Below are 15,606 nucleotides of genomic sequence, written 5' to 3'. Positions count from 1 at the left end.
TGATACAAAAGTTTACAAAAGGGTAATTTCTAACTATATTCAGTTTGAAATATTTCAAAAACGATAAGAAAAAAAATAATAAATCCTTAAGTTTTGGTGGTATCGTACCCACAACCTAAAAACCTATGTTCTATAAAGTTACCTGGTGCTCTAACCACTGAGCCATTTCACTCACAACAAAGTGCTTTGTTTAAATGCTATATGAGACGTTGGCCACGAATTTACGGACTTGTATTATTTTTCTAAAACGTTCAATTGTTGGGCCACAAAATGACATTTTTAAAGTATAGTGGGTCATCTCTCCACATTTTTGTTGAATAAAATCGGTTTTGATTTCATCAAACCGCATTTAGACTATGACAAAAATATGGAGCTCAGACCCACTCTATAAAAGAAAAGGCATTGAAGTTATAAAATGACACTACTAGTATTTGGAGGTTATGACACGCATACGCCAGTTTGAATCAACCTATTACAAGTTTTTAAAATATTTAAGGGTTACAAACCGATGTTACGTTAAATATACATTGTTTTAAGTTATTTTTTACAAAAATTATCAGATTTGATGATATTTTAATTTGCAGTATCTAATCATTCCTCGTATGGGCATTTTACATGCCTTATTCACCCATCTTCTTTCTTTGATTATCTTATTGATGCATGTAAAGATATATTGCACTGAATCACTTCATGAATCATATCTTCTGATTATGTCTATTCAGTATCAACAAAATGTACATCCAATAATTTCATAAAATGCTTAAAAAGACTAAACAAACATTTCTTTTAAAAAAAATCAACACATAATTGGACATCGGGTCATGGTTAACTCAAACAGCAGGTGCAATAGTATTTGGATCAAATAACATGAAGAATGTAAATCATAACAACATATCTTTTATGGACCTCGAATGCTAGTGATATTTTGGGAAATTTTATTTTCATACTTGTTAAAAGTAAACTAGAGAACCATTTAGTGTATTCATTTTAAATGTTTCAAATTGAACAACATGACACTTATGCATATGTTATTCTTTGGAAGTTCCATAAAATACATCGATTTCACTTTTTAAACAAATAAATTTATATTGTGTATGTTAGGATATAGTGATTTTTATTTCCATGATAGGTGTATATCTGATAAATTAAAAAAATGCTTTTAAAAAAAATCAAATACACATTTTATAAAAATTATAAAATGTTGGTTGGTTTCTTTATTCATATTTTAACACATTTAATATATTTAATTGAGTTATTTTTTTTTATATGATCAATTAAAATAAGTAATGTAAAATTTATTTCATTTAAAATTATCATCGTGACTGAAATACATATAACGTATTTTCACAGAAGACACATTGTATTTCATACAAAACAAGGAGCAAGCATCTAAAATTTGAAAGTGAATTTCTCCTTTGGAGGAAAATAACTAAAAGTTAATGTTGAGCGTAATTTCCACACTTCGTGTAATTCTATTATCTTGTCTAAATATACACACAAACCTTTATGATTTTTTTTTACTTCGAATCCTGTGCCGTTTTCTTTTCCGTACAAATATCAGTTTACCTTATACACACGAGTACATACTGAGTACATAATTATATAGATAACAAAAACATATAATGCCAAAGTATACAAAAACAATGAGCGTTTCCGTTTCTTGACACAAGAACCGTTCACTCGGAATCCGGCGACCTGTGTGCGCTGAGGACCGCGGCGGTGGAGGAGGGCTGGTATATGGTCCTCCTGCTTCGTCTGAGGAATGACTCTATGTCCTCTTTGGAGGGCTGGCGTAACTTCTTCTCGTGGGCCTTCAGCAGGTCCTCTATAGTCGTCTCCTCCGTCATCTGTTCCATTATCCGCCGTGGCATGGCGTACAACGACCCCTGGCGGTATTGCAGTCCTAGGCGCCGGAAATGAAGCCGAGGCAGATTGTTGGCTAAATCATTGTCTTTCAGATTTAGACTCAGTTCACAGTGGTCGACAAGGTTTTCTAACATTTCTATTTTGGATGGAGCATAGAATTTTCGTCTGGCGATCTCTATACATGCATCAAGAAACCCTTGATAGCAAAGTCCTATGAGAAAAAGATGATTTTCACATTATAAACTCAATATCTTATCAGGGACGTATATTCTAACGAATGTAGAAGTTGCCTATCCCGTTAGTATATACGTTCCTGATCTTATTAAATAATGGTGAATGATATTTGATCAAAATTCTTTTACATGTACTTCTTCGGGCTTCAATTGCAACATGGTGATAAGTGTTACATGTAAGTTGAAAGTTAAATGTTTCGTAATCTTTACAAAATTAAAAGTTTAATTTAAACGACAAAACGGGATCACCACCAGTGATTTGTGAAGTGAGATTTGGCAGAAAAAAGTGTATGACCGTTAATGAGGAGAAAAAGAACCATCCATTCACCATTTGTGCTCCTGTAACCAAAGACGCTAAGTTATCCTTCATTTTCTGTTAATTTTTTATTTACCCAAATTTAGTTGAAAACTCAATCTGCAAAGTATTGCGAAAAATCAAGTCCTAACATAGATAGACACTATTTACTCATTTTCTATATTGAGCCATAGTAAGTAAACAGGAATAGAAACGAGCAAATTACTGCATAGGACATTTTTTGAAATTGCCAGATATTTCTAACTTTTAAAAATGTATTATGGATTTTATTTTTTACTAAACTTCCAATTACAAACTACCATTTTAGAGAAAGATACACACGCCTTCCACATTCATCTACTTAATTTGTATACAAACGTACAATTACCTATAATGAAAAAAACTACTCTCGTAAAGTATATATTATATATGATACAGCTAAACACAGCTATTTTTTTTAAAAAATCAAAACCATTAAATCCAAACTATACTACTACATGTAGTTAACTGATTGACTGAAATACCAAAGCTCTGTAGCCAGAACCCTGATCTAAAGCAATACTAGAATCACAGTGCTAATCATACTACAAACGCTGTGCTGGTCACGTGAGCATTATGTGTCGCTAAGATTGCTCAAGGACACGCCCAGTGAGGGGGGAGCTCCATATTAGCTAATGTATGGATCAACACCGTAACACAAACTACATATACAGGAGACAGATAGATACCAGTGTTACTGACTATGGACCCACCGTTGCCTTTCTTTCCTGGTAAAATAAAGAAATAACCAAAGGTGGTGTTCGAGTGTTAATCTTGATGTATAGGCTAGAACTATATCATGCTTTGTATTAATTTTCTCTTCTTATCAGACAAAAACTTCCCTGAAATTCAAGTTACATATCAAAAATTCCTAGATTAAATTAAGAAAGTACTCTTTACAGTTAACTATTAGAAACAAATGGTGAAGCAATTCGATATGCTGTCTGACAAGCAGAGATACATATAGTATTCCTATATTCAAATGTGATTTGCATTAAAACTTACAAGTGATAGCTGGAAAAATATTAATAAGTTTATACATTCGTTGAAAAGCAGTAAAATAAATAACAGCTGGAGATTCTGGTATGCTTGTATAGGCTGATAGCATTACACTCTTGAAATACCTACCAATACTTTTAATACCGGAACCTTAAAACAAGCACCATTTGACATTTTAAAAAAATGTGTACATGTAATACATGTTTCTAATCTTTATGAAGAAATGATTTCTCTTTTTTAATTTGATTATTTGCTACTGCTTACTTTCATGTGCCTGTGGAACTAGTATTAATTAGTTATTTTAATTCAAAATCAAAGAAATGTTACGTACACAGTATTTATACCAAAAGCAACAAACATGTGCATGACTTTTATATGTCTTAACTTAATGGTACAGTTTATGGAATATATCTTGATGCATTGGTGAAATGTATTGTGTTGTCCTACATATTGAAAATTCTTTCTTGCTACATCTTATAGTCAATCAACTTATTGTGGTTTTTACTTGAAACTTCAGATATTAAAGTTAAGAATTCATTCAGAATGCACTAAGTAACCTGTGACAATACAAAATTTTGTTTTCACTGGTAATTAAACCATTTGTACTTAATGGGAACTTTTAGTAAGGCCCTGGTGTTTGAAAACAGACTTCCAATATAACCACTTATTGTTTTTATTATGTAAAATTGTAATTTATAACAAATACGGTATATAATTATTTGATTGAAATGACCATTGTAAAGTTATGCTGTACTTTCTATAAGCATCCAATTTCATAGCTTTAAAAATGAGCAAATAATTTACAAGACCAAAGGATGATGCATAATTAAACCATTTAAAAGATTCTTGATTTATTCCATTTGAGATTTAAATAAGAAAAAATATAACAGAATTACATTTATTAGCAAAAAATTAACAAAACAAATAGTTTAAATTCAGGCATTTCAAAATCAATAAATATTTTATTTAAATGTACACCTGACACAGGTTTGGTTTTAAACTAATAAAGCTGTACACTATAGATGTTTGTGGTACTTACCAGAGGTTCTCTCTGGGTTCATGTGGTCCCACCTCCTCTGTAGGTCTATGTACATGATGTCCACGGACGCATTGGTCATGCCCTTCCTGTTTAACCGACATTTTCTATAAGAAAACATTATATTATTTTAGTATTGTACTTATCTTAATTAAAATGTCAATATAGGGTTTACTAGCTAGGAAAGAATTTGATATCACAGACTTTGAATATTTTGACAATGAGTCATTGACAAGCAATATTCTTTTCTAAATTGAAATACATGTAATAAAAAAAATAAACTCATTTTAATATTTACAATTTTACACACCAAATGATAACAACACAATTTTTTCTTCTTTGTTATACATGCATGTAGCTCAAAAAAGTAGACTGTACTATTAACCTTGCAAAGGTTCTAAATCCAGTGGGGCCAATTCTGAGGGATCCCCTTATCCCCAGAAAGTAGATAAAGAGGCCAGCCACCCTCTCTAGGATCCTGTATCGCTCACACTCCTCATCGTAGATGGCCGGGTACAGCTGCTTTAGACAGCTCTCCCTCAGCTTGGTCTCAAAGTAGTTGTCCACCTCCTCGTCAAGTTCAGTGTCAGACTTTAAATTAGACTCACGCTCATCATCGGAATTTGCATCTCGAGCTGTACTCTCACCTGTAACAAAGATATATGAGTATACATGTATGTAAAAATGTAGAATTATTTTTCAATCATATTAAAACCAATAGCTTTTTTATTGACAATGATAAAAACATTTCCAGTCTATAGCATTAGATAATAAAAACAAGAGGCCCAGGGGCCACATCGCTCACCTGAGCAACAATATCCCTAACTCTGATCAAATTAGCATTACAGTATCAAAATCAAAATATCTTGACAACTAAGTACAGTAGACCTTGCTCAAAATTTTTAATTTTTTTTAAATCTACCGATTTTTATCCACATATTTTTATAGTAAATACCAAGCCCCTTTTGTTGTTGTACCTGTAATAAGATTCTTTTCTATTTCTAAATAACCCCCCCCCCCCCCCCCCATTGTGGCCCCACTTTTCTCTAGGGAATCATGTTTTGATCAAATTTTAATCTGCACAACCTGTGCTTTCACACAAGTTACTGCTTTTTGGACTAAAAACTTTCCCAGAATATTTCTGAAGATTTTCTCTATATATTCCTATGTAAAAATTCACCCCCCCCCCTTCCCCATTGTTACCCCGCCCTACCCCTGGGGACCATGATTTAAACAGACTTGAATCTACACTATTTGATGATTCCTCTACAAAAGTTTTAGCTTTCCTGGCCTAACAGTTTTTAAGAAGATGATTTTTAAAGATTTTCTCTATATTCCTATGTAAAAATTTGACCCCCATTGTGGCCCCATCCTACCCCCGGAGACCATGACTTGAACAAACTTGAATCTACACTATCTGAGGATGCTTCAACTCCAATTTGAGCTTTTCTGGCCTAATAGTTTTTGAGAAGAAGATTTTTAAAGATTTTCTCTATATATTCCTATGTAAAAATTCAGCCCCCCCACCCTCCCTTGTGGCTTCACCCTATCCCTGGGGACCATGATTTGAACAAACTTGAATCTACACTATCTGAGAATGCTTCCACTCCAATTTGAGCTTTTCTGGCCAAATAGTTTTGGAGAAGAAGATTTTTATAGATTTTCTCTATATATTCCTATGTAAAAATTTGGGCCCCCATTGTGGCCCCACCCTACCCCTGGGGACCATGATTTAAACAAACTTGAATCTACACTATCTGAAAATACTTTAAACTCCAATTTGAGCTTTTCTGGCCAAATAGTTTTTTGAGAAGAAGATTTTTAAAGCTGTTCTCTCTATATTCCTATGTAAAAATTTGACCCTCCATTGTGGCCCAACCCTTCCCCCGGGGACCATGATTTGAAGAAACTTGAATCTTCACTATCTGAGGATGCTTCAGTACAAGTTACAGCTTTTCTGGCCTTATAGTTTTTGAAAAGAAGATTTTTGAAAAATACCAACAAATTTTCAATATATCTCAATTATCTCCCCTTGAAAGAGGGTATGGCCCTTCATTTGAACGAACTTGAATCCCCTTCACCTAGTGATGCTTTGTGCCAAGTTTGGTTGAAATCTACTCGGTGGTTTTTGAGAAGATGATGAAAATGTGAAAAGTTGACAACAACGACAACGCCAACAGACAACGGACAAATTTTGATCAGAAAAGCTCACTTCAGCTTTCAGCTCAGGTGAGCTAAAAATTAGAAACCCATTTGGCTTCTTAGATGGCCTTTTCATGAACTCTAGCATATTACAAAGTCTTGTTGAGTCTCACATAAAACCTTAGTCTATCATTCATCATTACATTAATATACATTGAAATGGATAAATCAATAAAGAATACCGGTACAAGTATCACATACTTGTTTATAGCAAAAAGGGCCATAGATATAATAAAACAAGGCATTAATAGAGAGAATGGCCATGGCTACATAATTTATATCATTTCTACCTATAGAAATATGATCAATTTTCAGCTGTTGACAGTCTAATGTGACTGTCTTTTGGCGGAATTGGTTATTGATAAACCTCTTTGTGTAATTCTGTAGCTCCATTTGTAAATCAATGAACCACACCTACCAGGAAATGAATTTCTGATTCCTCAATATGTAAAAATACAGCTGAATTATATAATGTTACTTAGTATACAATTCATCAACCCCATGAAGTACGTGGCAGAGTAAAGGTACATTATATACACCTTAGAAGAATCCTCACTTCAGCTTGGAACAATTCACTCTAAATCAGCATTATAGAACTCAAATTCATGCAGATTTAATGTATGTATAAATATGTGTGGGTATGTGATCAAATTAAACATAATGTCCTTTAGGTTGGATTTATTTGCATGATCAACTCATATTGATATTTCCATAAAGTAAAAGAATGATTCCTTATCCTTACAATGTACAAAATTTTAATGTATTCAGTGAAGGAATAACAGTCTCAATTCCTGATTATCCATCTTATCAGACGGTCAGTGTACCTTAAAAAGGTCACAGTGGACCAGCAGATCTTCACTAGATCAGCTAAGACATCAAGAGCATACATATAGTACTAGGAGTTTTGAAATGTTAATCAAGATTAATGATGTGCAGGAAAAAGAAGTCAAAATATAATTAACCTCAATACATCGGATTATGATTTGAACAAACTTCAATTTACACTATCTGAGGATGCTTCCGCACAAGTTTCAGCTTTTCTGGCCAGTTGGTTTTTTAAGAGAAGACCGACAAATTATCAATGATTTTTAATTATCTCCCCTTGAAAGAGGGCGTGGCTTTTTAACAAACTTGTGTATATAACCAAGCTGAATAACCTCACCATGACTGGCAGAACTGTCGATGTCCATGTGCATTTCTGACATCTGTTGAGTGACATTGACTTCCCTCTTTTCTTCGTCAGACTCATCTGCCTTAATAATGACTATCGATGTCCTCTGCTTAACCAGAGGCTCTGGGCGTTTCATCTTTTGGGAAGAACTGGCCTTAAGTTTCTTAAGAAGTCTTCGCTTCTTTCTTTTACGGCTAGATAAAATATAGAATATTTTTATTGTCTTGATAAAAGGGAAGTAAAAAAAAATAAATAAAGATATACTATATTCTTAGTTCATTAAGGTAGGTTTTTTAAAAAAGTACAATGAGCATATTCAGTACCTAGTACTCATAAGTCTCAATACATTACTGTATACAGGAAAATAATTGCCCCCTTTTTATTTTCATCCCTTTTGCCCTCGTTGTCAGCGGGCAAATATAAGACTGGGCGAATTCCTATGTCTCCAACTTTCTTTCTTTATTCAGAACTTTGTCTGGGTGAATTCAAACCGTTTGCAAGTGAAAAAGGGCAAAAATAACATGGGGCAAAAATAACCCTGTATACAGTAATTACGACGTTAATTGTTATTTCAACACAATTCAATTTCAATACACTCCATATTTTCAAATTTATTGTACAGATATTTTATTTAAATTAACTTAATGTGATTAAATATAACAGGTGAAAAAAAATTCATAATTAAATTATGGTTTTAGTATCATGGTAATTAGACAGGAATCTGAATAGTATATAAAACATGCAGCTAGACCTGTGCAAAGACTTACAAATATTTGAGCTTATCTATAGGCACCACATGTAACAGTGTATCCCTGATGAGGGGATACTTGACTTCTTCATCCTTCGGACTGATGACATATTCGAACACTCCGGGCGACACTTCCTGTTCACTGTCCAGACTGAGGCTGGGACTAGCGTTGATCTCCAGAAGGATAGGCTTCAAGTTGTGGAGGAGGAGAATATCAAAACCTAGCACCTACAGGGATAAAAGTATCAAATATTAACAGGGTTGAAAGATTGGCACTTATACTGTTTCGTACGAGTTTCAGTTACGAGGTGACTACTGTAAAAGTGGTAATTAATGCGTGGGGGAAATATATGCTAGTTATGCGGTAAGCTTAAAACTGCATAAAATTACCCTATGCATATGGTAAATAAAGCAAAACTTGCGTGTGGGTTTTCAATACCCACGCCTATTGTTTGACTCCAGAAAACACGCATATTGTTTGACTCCAGAAAACGTGTAATTTACCACCAACGTAAATAAATTAACCACTTTTATGGTAAATAGTACGGTATATTGGATTGCTCTAGCTTCACTGTATAATTGTTTTATTAAAAAACATGAAAAATTGAGTTATCTTTCTCTGAGACTCTGACAGAGACAACAGTCAAATTCAAACATCAAAGACAACTCTCTCTCTCTCTCTCTCTCTCTCTCTCTCTCTCTCTCTCTCTCTCTCTCTCTCTCTCTCTCTGTTTAATTTATTCCTGATTTATAATACAGCACTATTCCTGATTTATAATACAGCACAGCTCAATTTTTTGCCCAAATTATACGAGATGTAAAACAAGCTATATTCTATCAATGTTATGGGTTAAGTTGAGATTATCAAGTTTCAAATTGTTAGACCAATATCTTGACTAGTGATCAATTTGATTGATAACCCATTTCTGTCTGTTTCAATAGGTTTTAAACATAATTTATTGATCAAGGTTTGTGTACAAAATGAATGGAAACGTCTATATAAGGTATAGACCACTTAAACTGATTTCAAACAAAGAGGACATTGCGAGAACTTCGCTACTTGTGTCATGATCTAGCTGATATAATAGTCTTCAAGAATAAAAGATTTTAAAATATGAATGGGTTACACAAGCTGATATTTAAAAGGTCTGGATTTCTAAACCTATAAATATTTGCAAATACTGAGACCAAAAAAAAGACGGTCCATAAAAGTGTTACAACTCTTTGTTTTGAACCATATTCTCACTACATCGTGTTCCCTGAATTACAAACAGCATGTTGGAATTAAATGGAATTACAAAAAATAATCCATGTACAATACAGAATATTTATATTTCATTATTCATATTCTATGAATTTAACATTACATAATTTTACTAATCTGTTACTAAGATTTAAAGGAACTGATAAAGCTTAAAAGGTTTGATAAGGTTTTGAAGGTTTGAATGAGTCAAGATTTAAATTTTCACATCTGATATTTTGAAAACTAAAAAGAGGATTATGGTCTATATTGCTGAAATGTACAAGCTGTAAAAAAAATATTATACTTTCTGGGTGATCCAAATGAAGAAATGTGTGGGTTTGCGCAAAATTTGAACAGTCTTGACAGAAAAGGTAAATTAATACCCTAACAAAACAACTCGATCTGTTTCTAATATCAAATTTACATAGGAGAGAATTATCTGAGTTGAAGTGCCAAGCAAATATTCAATAAAAACAAAGTCAGAGATTGCTAGGCAAACAGTTCATACACAGAAAGGCAATTATGAAGTTCAACATGATTTGATATTAATATATCAACATGTAAATGCATAATATAGCTAAAATGTATTCAGATCTTTGTTTGAATTTTTTTCTTGGAGTATATTTATCAAGCCTTTATTTTTTTAACCACATCAAAAATTTACTGTTATTCTACAAAGAGGAAAATGTGTTTACTTTCCCTAACAAACATCAATTACATATACAGTAAAACACGGTTATAGCGAACACGCTTATAATGAATTGACGCTTACAGCGAAGTGAATTTCATTCCCCAAGACTCTATTTCATGTTGTAAATTTGACGGATATAACGAATTACGCTTATAACGAAGTTTAATTGTCCGTCCCTGGGACTTCGTTATAAGCGTGTTTTACTGTATAGGCTTAAGTTAATTGCATCATAAATCTATGTGAAACCCTATTTTATTCAGTCTAGTACTATAATAGTTTATCCTCTCTAATTTGCATTAATTTCTCTGGATCATTACTTTTCTTTGTACTAGTTTTGCTTGTAATTATCATGTTAAATTTTGTCAGGCCTTTTGAATTGTGAAAGGATTGAAATTAATAGCCAGAAGAGATTAAATGCGCAGCTCAATTAAATAGCATAGCAGTGAATTACGACTACTGCTTCTTAATTGTAAATGCACCAGAAAATTCATTTTCCATTCCTAGTTATTTCAATTTTCATGCGAGACCGAAGTCGAACAAAGAGACTGGGAGAGGATCAGACATATTTGTCTAATACACCATAGCACAGAAACATTTTATAATCAAGGGTGTGGTTTGAAGTGGAATAATAAACATTTTATTGCAACACACCTACTTAAAAATTGGCATGCATTGATTATTTGATTTACTTATGCAAGTTTATAAGACTGTTTACATAAAACTTTAAACAGAAAACAAAATTCCTTGGGAGATAAAGACAAATTAATTTATCCACTCGCCTTGTCATGTGTACATGAGGCTGTCACAAAAAGAACACCTATAGTGAAACCTTTACTGCTTATTCATATTTTTTTTTAAATTCCAATCCACGGTGCAATGTATTTGCCAAACAAGTCAAAATTAAAATCTTTAATTGATATGCACTTGATAAAAAAACATGCACCTGCACAGCTTTCCTGGCTGGTTTTGCCTATACACCAATTAAAACTGGAACTTATTAAAATATCTTATGATGCTAATAATGATTTAATTATTCAAAATATAGGAAAACAATAAAAATTTGATGAACATTCTGAGAGAGAGAGAGAGAGAGAGAGAGTGTTGGTTGTTCAATTTCAATTAATTCATTTTGCTATCCTCATAGATCTTATATCTTCATATATATTAAAGAGCATTGGACTACTTGGTCAACATCTGATAACATAAATCAATTGTCTCTGATCAGTGACTACCCTCAGGTTTTCGTCCATACTCCCCATCCCTCTCTCCTGGGACATTTAGATGAGAGAGAGTTAATTAGGAAGCATTTGTTTCTCTTGGTGACTGACAAAACATGCTTCAAGACATTCAAGTTAATGAGAAATATCGTCCAATCATAAACAAACCTGAAAACATGAAGGACCCGTCTTTCCGGGGGGTACAGCTGCCTGATACTCCACTTTCATTTCGGGAACAATGGCCACAATGGTTTTGCATACAATCCGTTCTATAGACTTCCACACTTTGTTACTATCATGTCCATTCATGGCGATTCTACGTAAAACACTTGTCAATGTTCTCTTACTTCCCTCATCATCACGATCCGAGCGATTAAAGGTTGAGCTCCTCTTATTAAGAGAGTAGTTAGTCAAATGCATAAATGACTCGTGTATGTTTTTGTTAGTTGGGTTTTCATATGGAAGAGTTGAAAATCTGGCAAGTCCTTCTTGGCAAATGTAAAACTCTAATGGTTCTAAACTTTTTAATAAAACATATATTCTGAAATCAAATTTGAACTTGTCAATCAAATATACATTGGACATGTATTCTTGTGCAACATGGCACTTGCCATTGAAGGATGAGTATTCATTGGGCTCCCTCAGGAGATAGATTCCATCCCCTTGGGCCCCAGTGTCAGGTTTTACAATGAAGGTAGGTTTGGGTTTCACTCGTCTCTCATGCATTTTCCTTATTTCACATGAAAATTCATGAAACTGAGCAGGAAGATACCAAGTTCTAGGATAAAAGTCATAGTCTGTTGGAAATAGATCTCTCATGATGTCTAGACACCTAAATAGAGTCATCTTACTGCATATCTCTCCCATTCCTGTTCAAACAATGAAAATATATTAATATTTCGTAATTGGTCTCAAATTTCAAATCTATATTTTACAGAAAGCAGAAAATTATACTAGATTGTTATACTAAAAATACTTCTACATGAATATGAAATACATAGATCAGTTTTTTAATCAATTTAGCTTTACCTTGAGATCCTTAGTTTAAAACAAAAATTAAGTATTGTATTTGGTATTTATAAACTATATATAATGGATTGTTTGCAGTTCATGCAACCATGCATTTAGAACTATATAAAAAGAGCTTGAACTTTGGGTAGTTGTGTCAAACAGCAATGTGACATAGACCTAGCTATACATTTCATTGCTGGCCACTCAGCCAAGACTCTTTGAAATCAACACGATTTGTCTGGCTTTTGAGCTAAAATTACACAATCTTTATATATGCATATTTCACTCAAAATCAATATCATTTTTAACTTGCTTTGATGCAAGAAATAGATAGTAGCATGCGCGGATCCAGAAAATTTTTCCAGGGGGGGTCCGAAGGATAATTGTGTTTGCCAGGGGGGGTCCGAGGCATATTTTCGCGATAATTTTACTATGTAAATTTAATAAATTTTCATTTTCCAGGGGGGGTCGGGACCCCCCCGACCCCCCCTCTAGATCCGCGCATGGTATCTTACCAAAAGTCCAAATTCTTGTTATTAAAATGGTTCAGACTTTTGTTTATATTGCAGTGTATATCAGCATGGTGCATGTATTATTGAGTTATTTTCTGTATATATTCTTACTATTTTTCATTGTGAAGAATAATAAGAGAGAGATTTTCTGACCTAGATTTTCATACCTTTTCTTATCTATTGCAATAAAATACTGATTTTCCTTTAAAAAATATATTTCTGAACAATCAAATACCTGCAGGGTATTATAAATCAGGAAACAGTATATTTTCAGCTTTAAACATTTCTAAAAAAAAAAAAAAATCATGAACTCTTAGGCCTAAGTGGTAATTCTATAGATTGAAATTGTATGTAGAGGTACTTCCTGTGGGCAGTCGCATTAATCAATTTTTGATAAAACAATACATCTTCTGTGGTCTTTCTGATCGATTATAGGGGGCTGCTGTGCTGAGCAGTCACAGACTTGTGTGATTCTCTTCTACAGAACAATGCCTTAATTGTCTCTTCATTTCTACCCCTATGCAATTTTTATGAACACTTCACCTGGAAATTTATTGACTTTCCCTCCATACACCTCGGGGTTGTCTTCAAAGTGACAAGCATGCCAATGAACATCACAGCAATTATCTTTACGGCCAAACGGGTACTGAAATAATGGAACTTTTATTAATATAATAATATATGGAGTTCATTATTCGCATCCTTAATAAAATATTGATGCAAAGTAAAGGACAGACATCATATCTATATTATATTAACACTGGACTGGGTTTTACAAGATTCTTGACAGTTATATTGCTTAACTAATATGCAACACTAAACATTTATCCATAGGCCTAAATTTTGATGTTGCTTTTATTTATATTGTCATAATGATATTTATATAAAAAAAACTTATTTATTTATATCTGTTGTCTCTTTCATATGGAAGCATATTTATATCTCAAGCAATACTTCATTAAAGAACTATATATGATATGAGTTGAATTTGTCCCCCATAATTCGCCATTTATTAAAATGTTTCGGGAAGTACAAAATGTTATGTTATTTTTTAAAAGAGTTGATATAAAATATATTTTTCACCTATTTATTTAATTTATTTGCGGTCACTTGCAGTATATGACATCAGAAGTGAAGCTATTTCTTTAATTCAATAAAATCAGTCAAAAATTGACATTTTTCTTAACTTTTTACAAATGGGAAATATAGAGCGCATGCTTGAACAAGGAAATTTTTTTTTGTCAGTTATTAGTCTTGGCTAGTTACATCTCTGATTAAAATATTTTGTTTGTTCAAGCATGTGCTCTATGTTTTCTGAAAGAAAAACTGCTTGAAAACAAGCTGCTTTATGCTAAAAATGCAAAAATGGCCGGAAAAGGTTGTCTTTATGATATCATATTTCTTAATTGTGGGCACTTGAATCAAAACGAACATAACATAAAAACATCACATATATATCTGTACAAAGAAAACAAAGAATTAGAGTAAAATGATGATGTTCATTTTAGGGGGCCTAAAACATATCATATATAGTCCTTTAGGGACTTCACTTGTGCACATTTTTTTTCAAAACTCTTATGTCAGATAAATACAATTTTTCATTAGTGTTTTAAAAAAAGTTAATTTGATTTTCAATTATTTATGGTGTAGATACTTAATTACCTCTTTAAATCCTAATTCTTTGACGCACATTCTCAGCACATCACAGTTAGACCTAGCCCTTGAGGTGTCAATTGTGATGGCATATTTAGATATTAACTTAGACTCTTGTAGAGCCTTCATGCGCTCCTTCTTCGCATGTTCGTCCCGTTTATGTCTCAAATGAAGTTCCCGACGGAAATCAGTCATTTTAAAACTCGTCGGCTCTGGTTTCTTCAAACTATCCAAAAATGACTTTGATGCAGCCATTTTCTCGACTCATAAGATAATGACACTTTCTTGAATTAATAAATCCAGTCACATAATTTTTTCAATCGTCTTTACAGTTAAAAAAAAAAATACGCACGCTTCGGATGTTTTAATAAAGATAATCATCCATTTTCTTTCAAAGTAAACACTATCTTCTCGTTAAACATAATTTCAGTAGCTTCTATTTATCATCCTTTCAGTTTTTGTGTGTTTCTACATGGTTTAAATACCGAGAGAGACAATTGTCAATAAAGTGCGAGCATGACGCACTTGCTAATCTCGTCCGCCATTGGACGCCCTCGCATGACAACGATTTGGGCTTCCGCTCAGCGAGTAAACTCTTAATCAACTCGGTAGGAGTTCAATATTCCGACTGAAGTAGATAAACAAACGCTTGCATATTCAAACCAATTCTTAGCATAAGCTTGATCGGTT

At 33.1% G+C, this 15,606-nt stretch overlaps 1 protein-coding gene across 6 annotated transcripts; it reads right to left on the bottom strand.

The window, feature by feature from the left end:
- Positions 1-1,282: 1,282 nt before the first annotated feature.
- Positions 1,283-15,498, bottom strand: LOC105348237 (tubulin polyglutamylase TTLL11). Of its 6 annotated transcripts, none has more exons than XM_011457565.4 (10): positions 14,926-15,498; positions 13,807-13,909; positions 11,909-12,609; positions 8,609-8,817; positions 7,833-8,035; positions 4,854-5,115; positions 4,472-4,575; positions 3,562-3,582; positions 3,123-3,161; positions 1,283-2,077 (listed from the first exon to the last, which is right to left on the bottom strand). In XM_011457565.4, exons 1-10 carry the CDS (start codon positions 15,169-15,171, stop codon positions 1,677-1,679), a joined length of 2,289 nt encoding a protein of 762 aa, XP_011455867.3. In that variant the 5' UTR covers positions 15,172-15,498; the 3' UTR covers positions 1,283-1,676. The 6 variants fall into 6 exon arrangements, with proteins under 6 accessions (XP_011455867.3, XP_011455869.3, XP_011455870.3 ...); XM_011457567.4 differs by having other exon boundaries at positions 3,147-3,161; XM_011457568.4 differs by lacking the exon at positions 3,123-3,161.
- Positions 15,499-15,606: the final 108 nt, after the last annotated feature.

The sequence above is a fragment of the Magallana gigas genome, chromosome 2, assembly GCF_963853765.1.
Source record: "Magallana gigas chromosome 2, xbMagGiga1.1, whole genome shotgun sequence".
Lineage (NCBI taxonomy): Eukaryota > Metazoa > Mollusca > Bivalvia > Ostreida > Ostreidae > Magallana > Magallana gigas.
Note: the sequence above shows the minus strand (reverse complement) of the source record. Positions and strands in the feature narration are given on the sequence as shown.

Bases quoted from the DNA above. Each gene is read 5' to 3' on its own strand.
- LOC105348237 (XM_011457565.4), bottom strand. From the start codon at position 15,171: ATGGCTGCATCAAAGTCATTTTTGGATAGTTTGAAGAAACCAGAGCCG. The intron at 5,116-7,832 runs GTGAGGTTATTC...TCTTTGTTACAG, and splicing joins CGACAGTTCTGCCAGTCATG to GTGAGAGTACAGCTCGAGAT. The intron at 4,576-4,853 runs GTTAATAGTACA...GTTTTCTTATAG, and splicing joins GGATTTAGAACCTTTGCAAG to AAAATGTCGGTTAAACAGGA.